General features: G+C 41.9%; 1 protein-coding gene across 2 annotated transcripts in view; it reads right to left on the bottom strand.

Annotated features, from left to right (window-relative positions):
• Positions 1-24,333, bottom strand: part of C8a (complement C8 alpha chain) — a 54,674-nt gene extending 30,341 nt beyond the window's left edge. Inside the window, exons 1-5 of one of the 2 annotated variants that reach the window (XM_032889232.1) lie at positions 24,140-24,333; positions 12,517-12,610; positions 7,617-7,761; positions 5,950-6,097; positions 656-845 (exon numbers count right to left, since the gene is read on the bottom strand). In XM_032889232.1, the coding sequence (XP_032745123.1) occupies positions 656-845; positions 5,950-6,097; positions 7,617-7,761; positions 12,517-12,610; positions 24,140-24,216 (654 nt within the window). In that variant the 5' untranslated portion in view covers positions 24,217-24,333. The remainder of the gene's footprint in view (positions 1-655; positions 846-5,949; positions 6,098-7,616; positions 7,762-12,516; positions 12,611-24,139) is intronic. The other variant, XM_032889228.1, reaches the window with a different exon arrangement.
• Between the last annotated feature and the right edge of the window lie 417 nt (positions 24,334-24,750).

The raw sequence follows: 24,750 nt of genomic DNA, 5'->3' as shown, positions 1-24,750 counted from the left end.
AAAAGTGTGCCCCACCCCAGCCCAGCTGCAAGAACACTCTGTAAAAAGCAAAATCATATTTTAAAAAAATTGAAAATGATAGATATAAACCATTCTCCGTGAAGCATGCAGACAGGATACGTGTCAGAACTTCACCCATCTGTGTCTTACGCCCCACCTCACAGATTAAGAGCGTAGCCCAGGGAGGAACGGCAGATTACTTGTTCACAAACTTTTGGAGTTAGAATTGGGGGCTGGAGAGATGGCTCAGCAGTTAAGGGCACTGACTGCTCTTCCAGGGGTCCTGAGTTCTATTCCCAGCAACCACATGGTGGCTCACAACCATTTGTAATGGGATCCAATGCACTCCTCTGGTGTGTCTGAAGACAGCTACAGTGTACTCATATAAATAAATCTTTAAAAAAATTAGCACAGCCACATCATGGAATGTTCTGTTTCACTGGTTTGGAAATGGAGCCAAGGATGAGCAGGTGGGTTGATGTGTTTGAGCTATGGCTCTCCTACACTCACATCTCACTTCCCTCAACATGCAGCAGGCATGAAAAGGTCTTCAGTCACCTCAAGTCCTGTGGAAAGTAAAAGCCTTCAGAGCAAGCTATCTCCACTGACAAGTTACTTCTGCCATCCCACCCTATACCACCTCCCTCAGACTTACTTCAAAGTGGTACTTAAGGAAGTTGTAGGGTTTCCGGAAGTATTTCTCATCCTCCCCGTAGTAGAGGAGCTCACAGGTGGGGTCGTACTGCAGCCTTCTCCAGTCTCCATTGTACACAGTTTCACACTGGCCTCCATAATACTTAGCATCATACACACTCTGGCCTTCTTCTTGAGTCAGGATATTGTACCTAAGTCAAAAAAGCAGTCTCTTAGAAAAAACTCTTTGCAAAGGCAAAGAAAATGCAACATGCCATCCTGTAGATCCATTGGTTTCCAACCTACCTAATGCTGCAACCCTTTAATAGAGTTCCTCATGTTGTGGTGACCCCCAACCATGACATTAATCCTTTGCTACTTCATAACTGTATTTTTGCTAATAGCAAAAATCATCATAAAAATATCTGAATTGCAAGGGTCATGACCTACAGGTTGAGAACCACACTGCTCTAGAATATACTGTAGCTAGTAGGTTGAGAGGTAGTTGTTACCAAGTGTGTTTGGTGGAGCCCTGGGGTTCTTCAAGTAGGCAGGACTGAAAGACTAGGTGGACTGGGCCAGGGCTCCCAGGTAGTCATGAGCTTGAACATCTGGGCCAGTGTGCTTAGGAGGTAGTTCTGATTAACTGTTAAGTTAGGGGAAATGTTCATGGATTATTAAGAATCCACACACAGAAGCCGGTTAAATTAGTGCCACAGACTGCTGTGTGAGCACAGGCAAATCATCTCACCTTTCTGCCCCACTTTAGTCATTTGTTAAACACAGTAGCAGTACTTCCCTCCTAGAACTAGCTATACGGAATCCATGTAAAAGTAATATAGACAGGCTTAGCATATATTAGACTGAATAGAGACTATCATGATTTGAGTGAGAACTGGCTCATATGCATGAGTGCTTGGTTCCCAGTTTGTTGAACTGTTTGAGGAAATATCAGGAGGCGGGGCTTTGTTGGAGGAGCTGTGGCACTGGGGATGGGATTTGAGGTTTCCAAAGCTCACACCATTCCAATCAAGTTCTCTCTCCTTGTGGATCAAGTGTAAGTTCGCAGCCATCACTTCAGCACTATGCCTGCCTGCCTGTTGCTACACTTACTGCCATGAGTGGTCATGGCTCTAACCCTCTGGAAGCATGAGCCCCAAATGAAACACTTTGTTTTATAACTGCCTCGGCCATGCTATTTTAATCGGAGCCATAGAAAATTAACTCTGATAGATACCTTCTGCTGCTAATTTTAGTATTATTTCAGGAAAAGGTTCTGCTATTAAAAAGTGAATTTGAATAGCCATATGTGCATAAGGCTCTAATCCTCAGAAAATTCACTGTCTTTGAGGCAGCCTGGAATGACAAATGTGCACAGTGTGACTATCAGGGAGATCCCCGGGTAATTTCCAGCTCTGACACTTACTCTAACTAACTGTAACTTTGTCACCAGAGTATAGACATCAGGAATGATTAAGAGTTCTAAGACTGAACGTAAAAGCCTCTTGTGTAATAAAATAATAAAAGTATTGCTTCTTTCTGCCTCCCAAGTTCTTAAGTAGCCTTTGAGACTTAACTCAAAGGTTGTCTTTTGAGTTGCTCTAGAAAGGTAGTGCTTCCCCCAGGCCCTGTGTTCCTGGCAGTTGACACTTACCTTCAGCATGACACTCATACGACTGCTCATGCACTGTGTGACAGGCACAAAGGCCAAAGAAGAACAAAAGAGTAACTGTGGCTACAGTCTACCTTGAAGAATAAGCAGATAATTACATAGTGCCTGACATACCTTATCAATTCAGTGTATGTGAATGTTCGTCTCCATTTCCTTTCTACGTCTCTTTCTTATTAATAAAAATGATGTAATAATATCTATGATAAATTAAATGCATATTAAACAACATTTAGCACACATTAGTGTGACAACTTGGCAAATGCAGAAATTGAAGCAAAAGGAGAGAGAGAGAGAAAGAGAGAGAGAAATTTGCCTATCTATAGTCACAATGGATTTCTCCCCCAAGTTGTTTTTGACACTAAACTCTAGGTTCTGTGCCTTTATCTCCGTCCTGCAGTTTTGATCTGCCTGCCCACTGAGCATGTTTCTGTCTGTAGTTTAAAAATTCAGCCTCTGATACATACCAAAGAAGAACTCAGAGCAACTGTGGGCCTTAAAATTGTATGTAAACATTAAGCCTACTCCATGTGGAAAAGCTCCAGTGGAAATAAGAAAGTATAGTAAGAATTCTACCCTGTTAGAAATCTATGCATGCACGCAAAGAACACACGGACAAGGGTATTTATCCACTGCAGCACTGTTTGTAAGAGGGAAAGCGGCAGTTGTGCTTTGAATGGGAAATGTTCTCCACACTCGTGTTTGAATGCTTAGTCCTTAGTTAAAGGAATCTTTTTGAGAGGTTTTGAAACTTTGTATGTGGGGGCATGGCTGGGGAAGTGAGCTGTGGATGCAGACTTGGAGGTATTCTGTCCCTCTTCTTGTTTCCTAATCCATCAAGAGTTGAGCAGCAGCCTCATAGTGTTACCAACACATCTGTTACCAACACATGGCTCCACCCTGCCATGATGGTGTACCACGAACCATGAGCCAAAATTAGTGGCCCCTCCTCCAAGATGCTTCTGGAAAATAATTTCGTTGCAGCTATGAGAAAAGGTAGCTAACACTGGGAAAAGATCTGGCCATCTTTCAGTGAAAGAAAGTTAAATTAAATATTCTATGATTATGTTACAAAAGCCAGCAAATATATTTTTAGAAAGGTAGTAAACACATTGGGCTTTGCAGGATATGGGCCTTTGCTGCCATTTTAAGGTGAAAGCTGTGTTCTAATAAAACTTAATTTATAAAGACAACAGGATTTTTTGCCTTCACACTATTGCTAACCCTTGTTGCGGTGCTCCATTTATTTTTAAAAATGAGATGCATAATATGTGCTTGAAGAGGAAACCTTCAAATGTCATGTAGTGTTAAAAGTGTTTAGTAAAAATCCATTATTTTTCTTGTTTTTGAAAAAGACAGAACATAAAGTAGGATGGGTAGGAAGTTGGGAAATCTTGGAGGAGATGGCAGAGGACATAGAAAGATGAACAAAATATGTCATATGAAAAATATTTAATTAAAAATAAACAGGTTTTAACAGTATGCATGTCACAATCAAATTTACATGACTACTACCTACCTCTATGAGGCACAATCATAGAGGTTTGTTTCCTAGAGAGTATATGGTGTTAATTCATTTTTAAAGGTAATCTGGAAATGCCTGCACTGTATCTTACCAAGGTCAGCTCTAGGGAGGGAAGGAACAAGGACCCACTGGGTGTGAAGACAGTTTTTGCCTCAAATGTACATACAAACACACATACATACATACACACATACATACATACATACATACATACATACATACATACACACATACATATATATTGCATATTTAACAATAAATAAAAATATTAAACTAGGAAATTCTTAAATTAGAATATCAAAAATCCCTAGGAAATTGAAAAGTACAAAATTATGTCAAAATGTCAACTGTTTATTGAAGATAGAGCCATTTCACTGGTCTTTGTCTTCAGTGTGAGGGAAGCACACTATTCAGGAATTCTGTCAGAACTGCTTCTGACCAGTCACAAGAGAGCAGCATTGCAGTCTGCAATGTTTTTTGTCTCTTGGAGGAGATTATGTTTTACTTCAGCATTCCCTGCTTCTACTCTGTTCACCACAGTCACTTTCTAAATCAACAGGAATCCTTTTTGATTGTGTTGAGGCCTAAATTTGTCTTTAAATGCTCATAGGCTGGTATTCTAAGTCTCAGAATCACAACCTGTGACTTCAACTGAAGACAGATCCCTTAAAGAAGTAATTCAGTTGAGGACACTCAGTCTCAGTCAGTCCCTGATGGTTGCTGTGGTAGTCTATATGAAAATGGCCCCCATAGAGCATAGGAAGTGGCATTATTATAGGTGTCGTCTTGTTGGGGTAGGTGTGGCCTTGTTGGAGGAAGTGTGTCACTGTGAGTGGGCTTTGAGGTTTCAGAAGTTCAAGCCACTGTCTCTCTCTGCTGCCTGCAGGTCTCAGCTATCTCTCCAGCACTGTGTCTGCTTCCAAGCTGCCCTTCTTCCTGTCAGGATGATAATGAACTAAACCTCTGAAACTATAAGCCAGCCCAAGTAAATCTTTTCCTTTCTAACAATTGCTCTGGTCATCCTAACAATGACAGTTGTATGTTGGGATAGCAATAGAGGACTTCTGTGAACTATAGAAGGGACTATGGTTGTCCAGGCCTAGCCAAAAGCAGGTAAGAGACACTACCTAGATTTCCCAGAAATCATGCCCTGCCAACCTATTAATGATATATTTGAGGTGCTTTAAAAATATCAGATTGGTACCTTAAATATCAGAAATCATTTTTCTTTTAGTTCTAGAGACAAAATCAAGAAGGTTTTTTGTTTGTTTGTTTGTTTGTTTGTTTGGTTGGTTGGTTGGTTGGTTGGTTTTGTTTATTTGAGGTTGGTTTCCAGTAGGAGTTTTTGGACATGCAGACAGATGCTCTTTTCATGTCCTCATGTAGACGTTTGTCTGTACAGTTGTGAAAATAGAATGCAGTGTCCCTTTTTCCATTTCTGTGGATGCCAGTCTTTATGGATAACTCAACTGAATTACTCGTTCAAATCCCTGTCTGTGAATGTAATCAGTTTAGGTGCTTAGGGTTCTGACATAATTGGAGAGGACCACAATTCAGTCCACAGCACTAGACAAGAGGTCAACCACATTAGGGAAGACAAAGTGTGAGGCATTTGAGCAATGGAGCCTGGATGTAAAGTATACAGTGAAGATAAATTAGAACGGAGGCTAATTTCCATTCAACAGAAGAACTATGCTCTGAGAAGTGAATCAAACAATAAGGTGGAGGGTCAAGGTTCTGTCACACCCAAAAGACCATTTTCTTTACTGTTAGCTTGTGTAGAGTGCATCATGAGCAAGGCTGTTGGAAAAGCCAGATGCATCTGGGGAAAGCTGCCCTTGGGGACATCTTGGATGACTTCATAGAAGACAATAGCCTTGAAAATGAAAGAAATTGGACTGAGAGGGGGAGGGACAGAAGACAGGGAAGGAGGAACCTCAGCTATCAAAAGACAGTGTGAGTGATGTCACATTACCTGGACGATGTAAACGCCCCCAGGAGACAAGAGTTACTTGCAGAAACCCTTCAGAGGGACTTTCCAGAACAGAAATAGTCTACTTCATGTCCATAATGAGAGAGGAATCATTTGCCACTCTTGAACAGCCACAAGATGGCCACTTACCCCAAGGCTGCCCTTTCTGATCCTGGGATTGGTTCATACTGACGGCAATCATCTTCAATGACCCTGGCATCATCACAGTTATCCTCATCAGAGCCATCAAGGCAGTCCTGATCTCCATTGCATACCAGGTGGCGTTTCAGGCAGCGACCTGCATGACACAAGACTGAGGGGCCTTCCTAGACTGTATTCCTCAACACCTTTTGTTAGTCATGGTCAGGCCTACTTTTGTTCTCCTACATGCCCTGTTCTCTTTGCTTACACTGCTTCTTCCACCCTCCCTAGCTCTCTAGATGGGAGCTGTATCCCTTAGCTCAGGCCCACCCATCTCTCCTTCTCAAATCCAGCCTCCACATTAAATCCACCAGTCATCTGAAATGTCAATCTGCCCACGTCACGCTTTTGCTCTGTATCTGCCAAAGGTTCCCGTTCTTCCAAATGTCACAATCTGAATCCTGTAGCCTCCTTGTTCCAGGTTATCTTGGGGGCTCATCACCCAACCTGTCTGTTTCTGAAGCCTCAGGTTACAAAGATTCTGGGAGGATTATAAGTCAGTGAATTCTCATTTTTGCACATGGATTTTCCAAATCTCAACTTAAATGCCATTTTAAGGACTATCCTGGGTCCCCAAAGCATATTTGGGTAATCCCTGCTAGAGAACTACACACAACCCAATGGATATTCCATGATACTAAAATTGACCTCTTGCAGGTCTCTCTTCCAGACAGATTTGGACTACCTCAAGGTCATGTACAATGTTTTTAATTTGCATGTTAACAGCAGATGGTCTACTGCCTGGAGCATAATATGTACCTAGTAACTGTTTGTTTGATAAATGTAATCTATTAATTGCTATGAGTTGCACTTTTCCTAAATTAACCAAATATATATATTTATATATATATTTATACAAATATATATATATTTATACATATATTTGATTTATATATATGTATAAATCAAAACTATAAGGGCTAGCTCAGCAGTTAAGAATGTATGTATTGCTACCCAAAGACTATACATGGACTGACCCTGGGCTCCAACCTCATAGGTAGCAATGAATAGCCTAGTAAGAGCACCAGTGGAAGGGGAAGCCCTTGGTCCTGCCAAGACTGAACCCCCAGTGAACGGGATTGTTGGGGGGAGGGTGGTAATGGGGAGAGGATGGGGAGGGGAAGCCCATATACAAGGGGAGGGGAAGGTTAGGGGGATGTTGGCCAGGAAACCGGGAAGGGGAATAACAATCAAAATGTAAATAAGAAATACTCAAGGTAATAAAGATTTTTTTTAAAAAAGGGGGAAAAAAAAGAATGTGTGTGTTGCTCTTGCATAGGACCTAAATTCAGTTTTGAGCACCCATATTGGGTGGTGGCCTATATCAGAGAGACCGTAACTCCAACTCCAGGGGATCTGATGCCCTTTTCTGGCCTATATGGGAACCTGCACTAACACATACACGTACCACCCTCCTATACACACATACACATAACTTTAAAAAGCAATTACTTTTAAATTACATGGGTTGCTAGCTTGACATGAAATGCAAATTGCTGGGCTCTTTCCTGAACCTCCAGCAGTTAGGAGTTGACAATTGTAACCAACCCCCAAGTACTTACTTCGCATTGAGTGCTTGACTAGCGCAGCTGTTGTTGTATTGGCATGCTACTCACCTGTCTCTCTACACTGGAAATCCTGTCCACACTGTGCTTGCCTTAGACAAGGTGTGGGGCTGTCACAGTTGGCCTTATCCCATATATCACCACTGCAGATGGTTCCTCCAAACTTGCTTGGCTGCAAGAGGCTCCGGTATCGGTACTAAAATCAGATTGTGAAGCAGACAGAGTCTTGTCAATCAATCAAGCCAGAGCAGTGTAGGCAGGTCTCAGCTCAACATAAGGAATAACTGTTTGATGATTGAAAGCTGCCTTCAGGGCTGTCTTACAAGGGGACACATGAGCATGCACCGTGGTGTTCAGACAAAGGTGGCACCGTCATCAGCTGGAATTCTGAATAGGGATGCAAATGAATGAAAGGCTGGGACAAGCACATTCTAAAGGTCCTCGCATGTCTTCCCGTATTCAACTAGGAGTCCCAAGTGTTTCTCATTCCATGTCCATGGCTTCCCTCCTCTGGATAGTCTTCCATGACTTGACCGTGTACTCTTTAGCTCCTTCTTCCTTAGCACTTGTCAAATAAGATGATGACTTAGCACCTGCCTGTTTGCCTACCTTGCCTACCATCTCTGTGAGGAATTCACAGACTGAGATGAAGCAGTGATAAGAAATGAAGGAGGGACAGCCTTAGGTGGCTTACATGTTCAGAGGCCATTGCTGTTCTGCCTTTGCGGAGATTTTTCTGGCCATGGGATCTCCTCTTTACTTGGCATACATCTATATGATCCAGATAGGGGTAGTCTTCTTCCTCCCCCTTCCTCACAGAGGAAAATGGATAGAGCTGCCTGTTTGCAATAACTGCTTCAGGGGCTGTTCTTGACAACCCGAGCCAATAATAGTTATCTCTATTGATTCTGCTTTGGGGAAAGTGACATTTCTAAAAATTATGGGCATCAAGTAACTACATACCTACTATGTAGGGAATTATGGAGATTAAAGAGGAGACATTGTGTTTCAATCCCCGACTCCAGCCTTGACTACAGATGAGTAGATACTTGTTGATAGAAGGTCAGGAAGGATTTAAATACATACCGATTTGGGGGTCTAGAGTTTCTCAATAAAGTCTTTGTGGAAAATGTACAGAGGTCAGATAGTGATGTAGAAGCAGAAGGCCAAACACTGAGACATTGAGAGAAATGTGAGGTCTCATTGCTTCCTTCTAGAAGTTTAGAGTCCGGTTGAGATAAAATAGATAATTGTACAAAGCACAGTGCATGGAAAGCATCCAAGGACTGATTGGGAGTGAAATGCTAAGTCCTGTATCATCTTGACCTTGGTTCAGCAAAAGTCCTTCCTCCAAGAATGTTAGTAAGTCAGAAAGCAGATTTGAGCATCTATGACTTGCTTCTTGAATCTCTGAGTTTCCCCAGATATATGTCTCAGCTCTGCCTTTCTCAGTGTTCAACCTCCTGACAGTGGACAATGGCGCCCACCCTCTACTTGTCTGTGAGAGACAAACTAGACAATGTGTTTATGCACAGCATTGCTGTAGTAATGCAGCCATTACTGCAGTGCCTGGGACATGGAAAGCACTTGATAAATGGTGACTATTAATGCCATCACCATCCTTCCTGTAGTGTCTGCACTTGGAACAATGGCATACACTTCCAGGTTCATTTCCGTCTGTCCCCTGTTTACTAAGTTGCCATCGGATAATGGAAGCTGTGGGTTGTAGGAAGGTGAGTGTCAGGACTCCCTGGGGGACTTCTCTGTGCTGTTGCCTGTGGCTGTGTCATGAAGGCATAACCTCCTGTTCTATGTAGTAGATGATGTTTCTTTCCAGAAATTCACATCTTTGTTTGGATGACTTTTGAGAGGGTGAGGCATATTAATAAATGAAACAAAGATAGTTTTTAGTTAAATAATTAACAGGCTGTAATTTCTTAAGGATTACTGCATAGACACATGTATCTTTCTAAGCATTTAAGGAAGTAATTCAATTTTTATATAAACTGTAAGAGGGTCCCCTGTGCAATCTGCTACCTAAACAAAAACAAATGAGAAAAGCTAAGGCTTAGTAGATTAACAGCCACTGAAGGATATAACTCGAAATCTGTAAAAGATTTTAATTTCTCCTTAGTTTTAAAACATTTTGCTGAAAATATTAAAGGTTTTGTGATTGATTTGGGTATTTTCAGTAGCCCGAAATGTTAGCATACTCTTTAACAAAGAAATATGTGCAGGGAGATCATAGGCAGACACGGGAAGAAGATACAAAGAAGGAAACAAAGTGCCTAGAGAGGCAGAGGGGGAGATGCGGCCACAGACCAAGAACTATTAGCCACTGAGGCAAAGCACGCATTCTCCCTCGGAGTCTCCAAAAGGAGGCTGACACTGCTTACACCTCTGTTGCTTTCCTCTGGCCTCCAGGACCCAGAGGACAAATGTCTGTTGTGCAAAGCTTCCAAGTTTGTAGAAGTGTATTATTGTTGTATCAAGAGATATCTTCAGATTCAATGCAATCCCCATCAAAATACCAATCCAATTCTTCAGAGAGTAAGACAGAGCAATTTGCAAATTCATCTGGAATAACAAAAAACCCAGGATAGCTAAAACTATCCTCAACAATAAAAGGACTTCCAAGAGAAATCACTATCCCTGAACTCAAGCAGTATTACAGAGCAATAGTGATAAAAATTGCATGGTATTGGTACAGAGACAGACAGATAGACCAATGGAACAGAATCGAAGACCCAGAAATGAACCCACACACCTATGGGCACTTGATTTTTGACAAAGGAGCCAAAATCATCCAATGGAAAAATGATAGCATTTTCAGCAAATGGTACTGGTTCAACTAGAGGTTAACATGTAGAAGAATGCAGATCGATCCATGCTTATCACCCTGTACAAAGCTTAAGTCCAAGTGGATCAAGGACCTCCACATCAAACCAGATACACTCAAACTAATAGAAGAAAAACTGGAGAAGCATCTCGAACACATGGGCACTGGAGAAAATTTCCTGAACAAAACACCAATGGCCTATGCTCTAAGATCAAGAATCGACAAATGTGATCTCATAAAACTGCAAAGCTTCTGTAAGGCAAAGGACACTGTTGTTAGGACAAAATGACAACCAACAGATTGGGAAAAGATCTTTACCAATCCTACAACAGATAGAGGGCTTATATCCAAAATATACTAAGAACTCAAGAAGTTAGACTGCAGGGAGACAAAGAAACCTATTAAAAAATTGGGTTCAGAGCTAAACAAAGAATTCACAGCTGAGGAATGCCATATGGCTGAGAAACACCTAAAGAAATGTTCAACACCTTTAGTCATAAGGGAAATGCAAATAAAAACAACCCTGAGATTTCACCTCCCACCAGTGAGAATGGCTAAGTTCAAAAACTCAGGTGACAGCAAATGCTGGCGAGGATATAGAGAAAGAGGAACACTCCTCCATTGCTGGTGGGACTGCAAACTGGTAACCATTCTGGAAATCAGTCTGGAGGTTCCTCAGAAAATTGGACATTGGACTACCTGAGGACCCAACTATACCTCTCTTGGGCATATACCCAAAAGATGCCCCAACATATAACAAAGACACATGCTCCACTATATTCATAGCAGCCTTATTTATAATAGCCAGAAGCTGGAAAGAACCCAGATGCCCTTCAACAGAGGAATGGATACAGAAAATGTGGTACATCTACACAATGGAATATTATTCAGCTAAAAAAAACAATGACTTTATGAAATTCATAGGCAAATGGAGGAAACTGGAAAATATCATCCTGTGTGAGGTAACCCAATCACAGAAAAACACACATGGTATGGACTCATTGATAAGTGGCTATTAGCCCAAATGCTTGAATTACCCTAGAAGCACAGAACACATGAAACTCAAGAAGGATGACCAAATGCGAATGCTTCACTCCTTCTTTAAAAGGGGAACAAGAAAACCCTTGGCAGGAAATAGGGAGGCAAAGTTTAGAACAAAGGCAGAAGGAACACCCTTTCAGAGCCTGCCCCACATGTGGCCCATACATATACAGCCACCCAATTAGATAAGATGGATGAAGCAAAGAAGTGCAGGCTGACAGGAACCGGATATAGATCTCTCCTGATAGACACACCCAGAATACAGCAAATACATAGGCGAATGCCAGCAGCAATCCACTGAACTGAGATTGGGACCCCCACTGAAGGAATCAGAAAGGTCTCGAAGAGCTTGAAGGGGCTCAAGACCTCATATGAACAACAATGCCAACCAACCAGAGCTTCTAGGGACTAAGCCACTACCCAAAGACCATACATGGATTGACTCCAGGCTCCAACCTCTTCAGGTAGCAATGAATAGCCTAGTAAGAGCACCAGTGGAAGGGGAAGCCCTTGGTCCTGCTAAGACTGAACCCCAGTGAATGGGATCATTGGGGGAGGGTGGTAATGGGGGAGGATGGGAAGGTGAAGCCCATATAGAAGGGGAGGGGGAGGGGCTAGGGGATTGTTGGCCCGGAAACCGGAAAGGGGAATAATAATTGAAATGTAAATAAGAAATACTCAAGTTAATAAAGATTAAAAGAAAAGAGAGAGACATCTTGGCTCTTTATTACTAAGCCATCTAGCAGTTCTTCCAGATGACTCTCCTCAGAGGACAAATGTTGCCAGGACCCAGAAAATTCCATGGGGCTTCAGAGTATCTGTATCGTAATGGCAATTTTCCCATGTCACAATGTGGACACTTTCACTAGCTGTGTCTCATGATGTCTTATGGACAAGAACAAGACACACAAGCCTCACTGCCACCCAGGTACCTGAGGCTTCCAAACACCTATATTCAGATGTAATTTCTACCTGGAGCTCTAGGTTTATAACCCCCACTGCTTATTTCCCATTGATACGTAACACACGAATCAGATGCGTGATACCCTGAGATGTTCCCAGGTGGCTTACCTTTTCGTTCTGACATGGAAAACAATCTGTCCATTCTGACCAGTCACTCAACTGACAGGCAACTGCTCCTGGGGTCACAGCTCGGGTGGCCCGCCTTGAAGGAAATATAAGACTCTGCATCAATTTTAAGATTCAAAACAAAAGCAAATGAGAAACTTGTGCACACTTTCCTGCTGGTTAAAGTATGCTTTGTCAGAAATGAATAATGAATATGTATCATACTCGAATTAAAGGTTGATATGGTCCTGGAGGGTTTAAATAAACTACCTAGGTAGGCAGTTTACAAGGATAGGCTAGCCCAGCATGGCTGGAGCTGAACACACCCCTTTCTCAGCAAAGCAGTTGACCAACTGCTTTAGCAATACATCCTGGAACTAGAAATGAGCCAACTTGGTTTTAGTTGTAGACACAGTTGAGCAAACTGTATTCTCAGAATGAACTTTTGGGGGATTATGCATGTGCATGGTTAAAATTATGGGATGCAAGACCCATGGCTACACACAAGGTCCAAATCTTTACCTGTCAATCAACAGTTATGAGAGTAGAAACCACCAAATCCTGCCTCCAGCAAACTACCTTCTTAAACTTGTAAAAGGAAGCCATGGGAAGTAACGTGGGGCTCGAGCAATCATGCCCAGGCTACTGCTCCCATGCAGGGAACCCTGCCCCATGCTTAGGAGTAAAATCCCTCACTGCATTGCTAGCTTGTGTGCACTTCTGTTCTTTGAACAAGATGCCAAGAGCCTGAGATACAGCCAGTCCACGCAACAAGCACCATCGACACGATTCCTTTACATCCTTCTTGATGTCAGATAGCTCAAATGATTATCATTTTAGAGAATGAGTCTTCAGGATGACTGAAAAAAACTGTATTTCATGAGCCAAAGAAGCAGAAACTTCAGTGGTTAGACACAAAGTGAGGCCAGGGTCGGGCTTCAAAGACTTAAGGTACTTACTAGCATCTCTAAGCTGTTGTCTTATTGGTAAAACTACATTAAAAATAGCATTATCCAACATAGTTACTGAAAGTACATAAAAATATTTATAAAATGCTCACCTAAAGAACTGTGTACTACGTTATTACCTAGACCATTCCATCGCTTCTCTATAATCATTCTAGGGGGTAAATACCAGCTCTCTATTCTATTTCACTAGAGGCGGGATCTACAGTTCTATCTTAAATTGAACGTCTCAGCCTCCTAAACCATGAAAACAAAAACATTTGGCCTTAAAGTCATGGGACCTGGCTGAGGATACGGTTTAGTGGTAGAATGTTTGCCTCTCATGTTCAACCTCTAGCACTCAGAAAAAGCCGCCAGATCTGGGAACTTGGGAGAGATTCTTGTACCAACTAAAAAGAGTGGCATCTTTGATTTCCAACTCACGGTGATGGCTCATCCACCGATCGACCATCATGCTGGTACTGTGAGTTCTTTGTGACCCTTCCCATTTCTCATAGAATCTGCTCATATCATCTATGCTGAACCCACTGCCCCCTGCCCCTGCCCCTGCCCCTGCCCCTGCCCCTGCCCCCCTGCCCCTGCCCATGCCCATGCCCCCTGCCCCTGCCCTGCCCCTGCCCTGCCCCTGCCCCTGCCCCTGCCCCTGCCCCTGCCCATGCCCCCTGCCCCTGCCCATGCCCCTGCCCCTGCCCCTGCCCCTGCCCCACCCATGCCCCCTGCCCCTGCCCCCTGCCCCTGCCCATGCCCATGCCCCCTGCCCCTGCCCATGCCCCTGCCCCTGCCCCCTGCCCCCTGCCCCCCTGCCCTGCCCCTGCCCATGCCCCTGCCCCTGCCCCTGCCCCTGCCCATGCCCATGCCCCTGCCCCTGCCCATGCCCCCTGCCATAGCTTCAGCTCAATGATTCCCATCATCCGGTTTTTTTTCGAGCTGGGGACTCATCATCTTAACACCAAATCTTCTGCCCATTCAACAAGAAGCTCCCAATCATCACTTTGCTTTGCATGCAGACTTTATTCCACGGAGGTAACTCAGAACTCTCCCCAAGGTAATGTTTACTGCATGGTGCCTCCCCAGAGAACCTGGTTGTGGTCCCTGTACTCAGTTCATAGCTACCTTTCAGTATCATCACAACTACCGGTTCTGGAAGTTTTCTGATGACCATAGAATTTTGCTGATTTTTTAAATATATCTTCTCAATGTTTAATTAGCATATTTGCAATATTGGTGGAATTTTTGTCTCTATGAGTCTAAACCCTTGGAATTCAGGTCCAGTCTCTATTGCTACCTTCAATCATGGGTAGACCCATGGTTGATATTCTGAAAGTACTGAAGTGGGGAAAAAGAAGAAAGAGAAGAAGGAAGATAAGGTGGGTAGAGGGATAGAGGGAGGAGGCAGAGAGGGAGGGAGGAGGGGGAAGGGCAGAGAGGGAAGGGGAAAAAAATAAAGTCAATTTCTGGGTAATGGACAGTGACATTTTTAAGAGATTTGTTTGAACCTGATTCCTAGTTAGAACTAAATTAAATAATCTTGACATCTAGAAATGTGACAGCTCAAAGTTTGAGCTATGAACCCTTTTTTTTCCTGATATACTCTCCTAAAATAAAAGAACATTTTGGAGAAACATGGAGAGAATTTACAGGCCAAAGATTTGGAAGTTGAAGGGGGCTTGCATTAGCCATGCGCCTTGCTGTAGAACTGTCAAGATAATGTCACTGTAAGTCCCCAGCCTGAGCTGTGATGTCACAATAGATGGAATCAGTAAAGGCAGGCAGCCTTGAAAGCAGGAGCCCAGAGAGCAATGGCACACTGCTGCTGCTTCCAGTGCTCATGACATGATGTCTAGACAGAGGCACACGGTAATGCTATCACAGAGGCCAGACACGGCAGGAACACCAGGACCGCCATTAAATCACCTCCAGCCAACATGAACAAGACTCTTTCATCATTTAATGAATTTTTAAGTGCAGTTCATCTTTGATGATTATACAAGCAATGCAGTCACATTAAAGAAAGTATAATGACAATTATAAAAATATTATTTCAAATCTTACCACTATTAATTTTTTATTATATTTCTTTCCATTCTATTTTCATAATGTAGTTGAGGGCATACTGAATACCATGTTGTATATCTTGATTTTTTTGCACTTAATATGGAAGAGATATAAAGTATTTATGACTGTATATTGCTTTAATACCCCACAACAATAGATACTTGAGCCCCATGTTTTTCTGAATTGCAGGTTAGTTACTGGTGGTATGTCCAGTAGAACAGAGTGGAGTCTTTAAAGCTTGGGACACATACTGCCAAATACCTTTCTCGGGGAGTTGCATCCATTTTCAAATGATGTAATGCTTATAGTTGGGTGTGGTTCATGCCTCAAAGTTTTCCTATGGAGGAGAATGAGTCTCCAGCAATGTACCATTGAGATGATGGACTCTATGAGATGGAACCTACTGGACAGTGTTAGGTCATGGAACACCACCCTTATGAAGCAATTACTGTTGGTCTGTCAGTGGCTGGTCCTGTGAAAGTGGGTTGTTACGCAAGGAATGGCCTAGCCATTCATTCTCCAACATCCTGTCTTCTGCTTTAACATGTGTTCTCTTCCACAATATGTTTCTACCATGATGCCATCTGCCCTGTTGTGGCTGAGCCAGAGGCCATCACCAGAGCCAAGAAACACCAGCAGTATGCTCTCAAACCTGCAGAACTGCAAGTGAAACCCTCTTCATTAAGTGCCCAGACACACATCTTTGGCTACAGCAGTACAAACTGAATCGGTGACAGTTAGGGAGGTTCCAAGAACTCTGTGGCCGATAAAATCTTGGCAAATAGTTTCAACATATCTCCCAGCTAGCAAGAACCTACTCAACCAGTAGGCAACTTAATGTGGAGTCCCAGAACTCCAGAGCACGTGAGTGTAGTCAGGGTGTGTTTGTAACTTGCCTGCTCTTATTAGCCAGTTACTCTGATGGACTTAGTTTCCCTCATCTATTGAAATGGTACAAGGCAAAGAGCATTGCTGCCCATCTCTCCAAAGTTAATTCTCTAGTGTACCAGTTTTTAAACTATGTATTGGAGTGGGGTGAAGGGAAAAGAAATTATTCTAATTCTTTTGAATAAACTGCCTACCATGTGCCCTCCATGCACATTTAAAATGCCTGACCGTGTTTGGGGTTCTGCATCTTACTTTGCTCATTCTCTTGTCCCCCCCCCCCCGATTATTTTGAATTCTGACCATTTTCTCACACATCTGTTAAGATGATTGAACACAACTAAAGAAACACTGAGATAAGTGTAGAGTCCATCATCCATACATCTGATCTCAGGTTCTGCCACTCCAACCGACAACAGAAAAAGCAACTCAGTGGACTTCTAAATGTGGACTGAGAGCATGCATGGAACCCTGTGCAGCAGCCTGGGACACATGCCAGTGTCTTCTATCCTCTCAACCCAGCCATTTATAAACCTCTCCATCATCAGGTTTGCCCTATACGGGGCTGTGGACCACTGAGATACTGTGAGTGTGTGTGTGTGTGTGTGTGTGTGTGTGTGTGTGTGTACATGCATATGTGTATGTGTGTATGTATGTATGTATGTATGTATGTATGTATGTATGTATGTATGTATACATGTACATAAGTGTGTGCCTGTGTGTCTGGGTATATGTGGGGGGGTATGTGTCTGCGTGTATATGTATGTGCAAGTATATATAAGTGTGCTTGTATGTGGGTGGGTGTGGGTTCGTGTGTATCTGTGTGTATATACATGTGTATGTGTGTACATGTGTATCTATGTGTATATGCACACATGTGTGTATGTATGTACATGTATATGTAAGTGTGTGCATGTGTGTGCGGGGTGTGTGTGTGGTGAATGTGGGTGTGTACACGCACAAGTCAGAGTTGATATTAGATGTCTTTCTGAATTGCTCTGCACCCAAGTTCAAGATCTCTCACTGAAGCTGGCACTCATTGATAACCTAGACTGGGTGCCCAGCGAGCCCTAGGGATCCACCGATTTCTCACTTCGGGCCCAGGGATTGCAGCCATATCTGCTGTGCTCTTTTTTCACCTGCAGTCCTGGGGATCCAAATTCAGATCCTCCCGCTGTGTGGCAGGCACTTCTCTGACTAGCCATATCCGCAGCTCTCACATACTTCTGAAATCAGGTCGGTATGTTAAACAAAAGGTTTAAAAATTCAGTTGAATATACAACTGGAAAGTCAAATGCTTGACCCCAGAATGTAGACACCTCAGCAACTTAAAAAACAAACTAATTAACTAGCTACTTACTTATCATAGGCCAGTAGGTCAGAAAGCCAATCTGATCATTATAGGGGGGCCTTCCTAATGCACAGCTTAGAGTCAAAGCTTAAAGTCAAAGTCACTAATGACAAAATCTTGAGCTAATCCATTCAATTACATGGGAATTATATTGTGAGATGAAGATGTTTTAAATGTGGCTTTGAAACACCTCCATCACCAGTGTGCTCTTCGTTGCTAAGCCCGCTAGACAGTTTTCCAACTTCATCTAACTCTCTGTGTTAGCCTCTGGAAGCTTCCTTCTCCTGACCTTCTCAATGCAACCTCTAATTGTTCTCCCACTCAATGACCAGTCTTTTCGGTGTCTCTAAGAATGGGAATTCTTCAGAACAAAGCCTCGGCTTTCTTTTCTGCCCTTGCTTTTCTTATCCTTGGGGAGCCGAGATTCACACCACCCCCTTCAGATGCCATTCATGAGAGTGCTTTCTAAGTTTAGAGCTCTACGCTAGACTGACCTCTGCCCTCCACCCCCTGTTACCAGGCTCCCTGACTTCACATCCCACTCCTTAACCCAATACATAGAACATAGTGGCTCTATTTATCTCTTCGTTTTGACTTTTAGTCAACTTCTTTCTCAATTTAACCCCGTAATTAGTGGAGCCACCAACATATCCAAGTTCTCAGACTAGATTCCTGGCAGGGGCCTTTAATTCCATTCCTTCTCTCAGCCCATCTTTTGGAAATTTCTGTCAATTTTGCCATTAAAATATATCTCACATTTCCCCTCTTCCATCCACCTCAGTACCCACCACGTGAATGTAAGATCCCCATAATGTCACAGATCCTTTCATGGCTTCATTTTTTTCTAACTTCTGTATAACAAACACAAGAGTTTTTTTTAAATGGGAAACCATGCAATATTTCTCATTTATAAGATTTATTTTACTAGACACAAACTAGTATCTAATGCCCCTCACCATCTTGTCTATGGCTGTCTGCGACAGAGCCTCTTCCCACCATTTGACATTTATTCATGGCACAATTCTCTCCATTCTGGCCTACCTCCCTCAGTTCATGTTCATCACAAACTACTTCCCATGACAGGAACATGGCACCTGCTGATCTTTCCACATCACTCTCTTCACCCAACTTCTCCCAACCTTCCCATCTCAGTGTAGATCCTTCCTCTAAAAAGACTGTCACCCAACCAATTTATCTTTAGATTTCTTTCTCTCTACTAGTGCATTCTGTTGATTCTTTCATAGAATTCTTCACAATTTTAAAGGAAACTTTGTGTTTACATATTTGCTGAGTCCATGACTTGCTTTTCTATTGCTATGATAAGACACCATGATCCACATAACTCATAGAAGAGTTTATTGGGCTCACCGTTTCAATGGGTGAGCCGTGACCATAATGGCAAAGGCCTGGAGCATAGCAGGAGGCAGGCAGGCATAGTGCTGGGGCAGTAGGTCAGTGCTTAACATCATGATCCACAGACATGTTGCAGAGAAAGCAAATGGGAATGGTGTGGGCTCAGTGACACAGTTCCTCTGACAGGGCCATGCCTTCTAATATTTCCTAGGCAGTCTACCAATGGGAGATCAAGTATTCAAATACATGAGCCTAGGAGAACCATTTTCATTCAAACCACCACAGCCTGTAAATTACAAGAGGATCAGAATATCGTTTGGTTATTTTACTACCTAGCAACTACTATATCTAGGATATTTACTTACTAAATAAAGAACAAATGAATGATACAAACAAGTATCTGCAAGTCACGGAATTCTACACTCACTTTTAGTTCCAAGCATGTACCAGGCTTTTCTGCATAATTCATGCCAGTGCTGTTGGATGCCTCGCTTAGAGTTAGTTACTCTGAATATCAATCCCTATATTACTGTGACTCACTTTTGAGTCCCAGCCACCCAATTGTGTATGCTAATTGGAAGACCATATTAATCCCAGTCATCTTGATGACTGCTGAGAACATTCACATGGCTCTGGCCCAGACACTTGGGCAAACACATTTTGATACCCATAACAGCAATAAAATAAAAAGAAGAAGCGTGATTGACACTTCCTTGGCATCTACGACATGAGGGGTCTATTAAAGAAGTGATGATACCACTGGAAGCTTAGGGGAGGTTTGCGTTCCCTCTGGGTTGAGATCATTTACATTTCTCCAGTTCTCCTGACAAGTTCTGGTTTTTACCAGTATAAATGGTAGGATGGAACTCTGAGTTATCTTAACTCCAAGTTCAACCTCTGACTTGCTTATCAAAGCAAGGGCTTATTTTTGAAGAGGTAATTTATTTTCTCGATGTGAGGGACTGGTGATCGTTCTGGAGATAATGTTGGTACAGAGGCTAGAAGGCTGCCTGTGTTACCATACATCTCTGTGGAATGAGCCAAATTGCTCTGTTCTTCCCTGATCTTCAATTCAAAGAATCATAAAGAAGCAAGTTTAGAAGAATGTAGTGACAATTAAATTCACCAAAGTTCATGAAATGCCTGGTGAGAAATCTTTTTGCCAAAAGCCTCTCCTCTCTCCCTGGCACTCAGTTTTTCTCTGTAATATGAGTTGATTAAACTAAATGTTAAGTCTTGGGTAATTCCACCAATTTCAGAACAAGAATTAAAAAATGTATTGACAGGGTTGGGGATTTACTCAGTGGTAGAGTGCTTGCCTAGCAAGCGCAAGTCCCTGGGTTCAGTCCTCAGCTCCGGAAAAAAAATAACAAAAGAAAATAAAAAAACAAAAGAAAAAATGTATTGACAAAAATGCATTATGATAAATGTCAAAGAGAGTTTTATAGATGAAATAATATTAGAATTGATATGCTATCATTTGAACATAGGCTGTGGTAAGTTTGTGTTACACCTTATACATGATAAATCTTACTGAGAAACAACAAAAAGAAAGTAGACTAGTTACTCTATCCATGTAAAATTATAAGCTGCTAAATTTAAAAGATGATCTCAGAAGCAAGATGTAGGACAAATAAGAAATAGGAAGATAATGAACTCAAAGCCACTCTCCGCCAACAATTACATTCAATGTAAGTAGACTAATTATTGTGACTAAAAGACAGACTGGGACTGGAGTGGTAGCTCATTTAAAACAGTGCCCCTCTATATGCATAATACCCCAAGTTCAAGACAGAACTACCAAAATAAAAATAAAATAGAGTGTTGATGATGATGATGATGATGATGATGATGATGACGATGATGATGACGATGGAAAGACAGACATCGTAATTAGACTAAATAAATAAAGCAAAGTCATCTTTGTCTACATGATGATACATTTTAAAACCATGGTCATATAAATTAAAATAAATTATTAGATAGTCATTTGCATTGAAACACAAGCCATAAGCAAACAAGAATGACTACATTACCATTAAACAAAATAAACTACAAATTAAAAATAATCATCTAAGATAATGAAAGCATTTCTCGATGCTGAAAGGGATGCTTATCAACGAAAGAGTCCCGTGAGGTGGCCCATCTTAGTCGTCTGTGGTACTGGATTTAGGATCACTGAAGAGCTTGCTGAAGCTCACTCTCTGGGTATGTCTGTGAAAATCTTTCCAGGGAAACACAAGTGAGGAGAAAAGGCCAATCGAGAATGTGTGTGAAACCATCCCAGGGGCTGAGGGCCCCGGCAGAATTAAAGGTATAAAACAAAGACGCAGACAAGAGCAGACATTCCCATCTCAGCATCCTCCTGCCATGCAGTGAACCATTCTATTCCCCGTCATCAGACAGCCTTTGCTGTGATGTCCTGAAACGCATCCCCACCCAGGAGTGCATGTGTGCATGTGTGAATGCGTGTGTATGTGCACGTGTGGTGTAAATGAGTGTGTATATGCATGTGTGGGGTGAATGAGTGTGTATATGCATGTGTGGTGTGAATGAGTGTGTATATGCATGTGTGGTGTGAACGAGTGTGAATGTGCATGTGTGGTGTATGTGTGCCCGAGTGTGCACATGTGTTTACCGATAGCTTCAAAAGACACATACTGATGGAATTGAAATGGAGATAAGCAAACCCCCAAGAACAGTTGAATACAGTCCCCCTCTCTTAGTGATAGAAGAAGGAGCTGAACATTTAAGCCACGGGCTGCCCAACTGGACTTGATTGATTTAGATGTGTACAGAACAATATGGAAGACCCACTAATGCTCTGTTCTTAGCCACAAAAGAAATCTCAATAAATTGAAGAAATTTCAAATTTTAAATAAGCTTTATAAATAACACACACCAAAAAAATTACTTGTATAAAACATGCACTAGAAAATCATTGATTTTGCCACTAATTATAACAGCCTTCCATGGCTTTAAGATTTTATATTTATACAGCCCTATTTCTATCAAGATATATAAAAAGCAAATGCTAATTGTAAGCTTACAAGGTAAATGTGTACCGTTAAACACTTGCATGCACATGTGTGGGTACACCACACACACACACACACACACACACACACACACACACACGCATACACACACTCATTTTCCATATTAAGGCTCTTGTGGAATTTTATTTGGGGAAAAAAAACAAGTGCTGTTGCTAAAAATGCAACAAAAAGTTGAAGCCTCCAGTTGATCTGGATAAATCTAGAAAACCTCTGCCAATTGGCACATTATAAATCTCTTCTTTCTGATTGCTGTCAACCATCCAAACAAATGGAAAAACCAACAACAACAGTAACAACGGCCCCAGCACCATCCCCAAGCAGCTCTTGGTGGATGATCACCAAGTGGGGGGCATTGTTCCATTGTTCTAGGAACTTGCAGGCATCTAATTCCTGCTCTGATTTTCCTCCCATCTCACAAGTGAGTGAGATGAAGCCCTGAACAGTTATGTAATTTGCTCAAGATCAAATAGCTATTAATAGTAAGTGCCAGCACGGGGATTTGAACCCAGGAGGATGATTTTGTCCTGTAACTTTCTATTTTGAAAACTAACGTCAGACGCGCTGGCAGTGAGCACAACGGCACCATGATTTCTCCCTCGGCACTTTGTAAAGCACTGAGTTGGATCTCTTCTGCCTTAACATGAAATTTGCCTCTTCACTGAACTGTCTTGTTTCATAAGTTCATCAAACATCAAGACTGTTCGTTTTCAGAACGGATTACGATGATGAGCTTTTATAATTGAGAGTATCTCAGCTGAGATTTTCTTCACCACCGACCTCTTGCCTGGGCCTTCTAATTACTATCTGCGAGGAATTTTATGATGTTTAAAAACTGTATTTGTTTTAAATACAAGCTGCAGATTATCTGCTTGTAAAACATGTTTCCCCTTCTGAACTGTTACTTAAAGGGAATCTCTCTTACTGCAGCATTTAATCGAGTGGTTTTCAACTTTCCTAACACTGTACCCCTTTAATACAATTTCTCATGTTGTGGTGACCCCCACTGAAAAAAAATTATTTCTGTTTCTCCTTCATAACTGTAACTTTGCTACAGTTATAAATCATACTGTTAATCTCTGACATGCAGGATATCTAATATGTATCCCCTGTGAAAGGGTCATTTAACCCCTGCAAAAAGGTCAGGACTCACAGGTTAAGAACCACTGATTTAAGCAATAATGATTCAAAATTAAATCAACTAATAAGAATTTGAATAAAATAACTCTATTTTAAACCTCCAATGTTTGAAAGGTAGAGAGCGCTTAAAAGCTGTCCCAAAGGTTGGATTAAGGTTCTGCTTAAGTAGAATAAAATATTCAATAGTGAGATATAAATATATGAACCCAGGTTGGAAATCTCAGAAAAATAGAATAGGCAAAATGCAAGACACAGGAAAAGGTTACCTCTGATGTCTCCACAAAGCAAAGATTTAGAATGACACGGCCACGTCTCTCTACAGTGTCTTGCTTTCACCCACAAAAATGTTTGCATATATTATCTAAATAAATCCCCCCAAACAGTGTAAGGTGGGATTTTTTTTTTACCATTTTCTCTTATAGGTAACAGAGTAGAGGCTAACTGTTTCACATTGCTTGAGAAAAATGTTACTTATCAAGTGCCTGCTATATGCAAAGGAAATTTTAAATCCAGGATTTTATTACATCTGCATCAACTGTTGTAGAAGAGGAATTATGAGTCTCAGTCCACAGACAGTAAAACTGAGAATCAGGGAGATTAAAGAAAGTAGTCTGGATTACCCACTGCTAAATGGTAATTCGTAGCTGCCTGATCAGATTATTATTAACTGGCTTTTCCTCTGTTCCACTCCTCCACTGGATTAGTAACAATATGAAAAGAGGTTATTATCTTCCATACCAGCACAGCCCACTGCCAACTTCACCTTGCCTTAGATCCCCAGCAGAGGACCCCAGTTTTGTGAGGACCCAAAGCCCACTTACTGGTTCACCTTCTCTTGTGCAGTTACCCCGGAGTGCCATGCCATCAGAGACAAACCAAAGAAAGCAACTATAAACATCTCATCCAGAGGTCACCACTTAGCATCTATGGAAAAGAAGAGAGTGGGCTACTTTGGAAGCCATAGGTATCTCCAGCTGGAGATCAAAATGTCTACCGGATGTTTAAAATGGTCAGAAGTCCCTCAGTTCCCATTCCATGTGATTAATCAGTAACCAAGGTATTGATTAGGCAAACACCTTCAAAATGTCCCCAAGCCCTTTAGCCTTTTTGAAAAATACCCACGTGGCTAAGGAAAGGTGATGTTTAACTAAAATCAGTTCTGTGAAGAGTTTTGTTTCCAGAGAGACACAGGTGCTGTTGCGGGAATCCCAGTGTTTTCTAGTGGCTCTTGGAGCTTCTAAAGTCAGATGAGTCTGCTGTTGAAGACAGCCCAAAGCATAATAAGGCTCATTTGGTGCAGAAGCTCAGATACAAGCATTAGGGAAGGTGCAGAAATGCTAACAGTTACATAGAAGTTACACCAAGCATCTGGAGCCTGATAACGCATGTGATTCACTGGACTTTCTACTTTCAATACAAACACAGAGTATGA

The sequence above is a fragment of the Rattus rattus genome, chromosome 1, assembly GCF_011064425.1.
Source record: "Rattus rattus isolate New Zealand chromosome 1, Rrattus_CSIRO_v1, whole genome shotgun sequence".
NCBI lineage: Eukaryota > Metazoa > Chordata > Mammalia > Rodentia > Muridae > Rattus > Rattus rattus.
The sequence above is the reverse complement of the archived record's forward strand: the minus strand, read 5'-3'. Positions and strand labels throughout refer to the sequence as shown.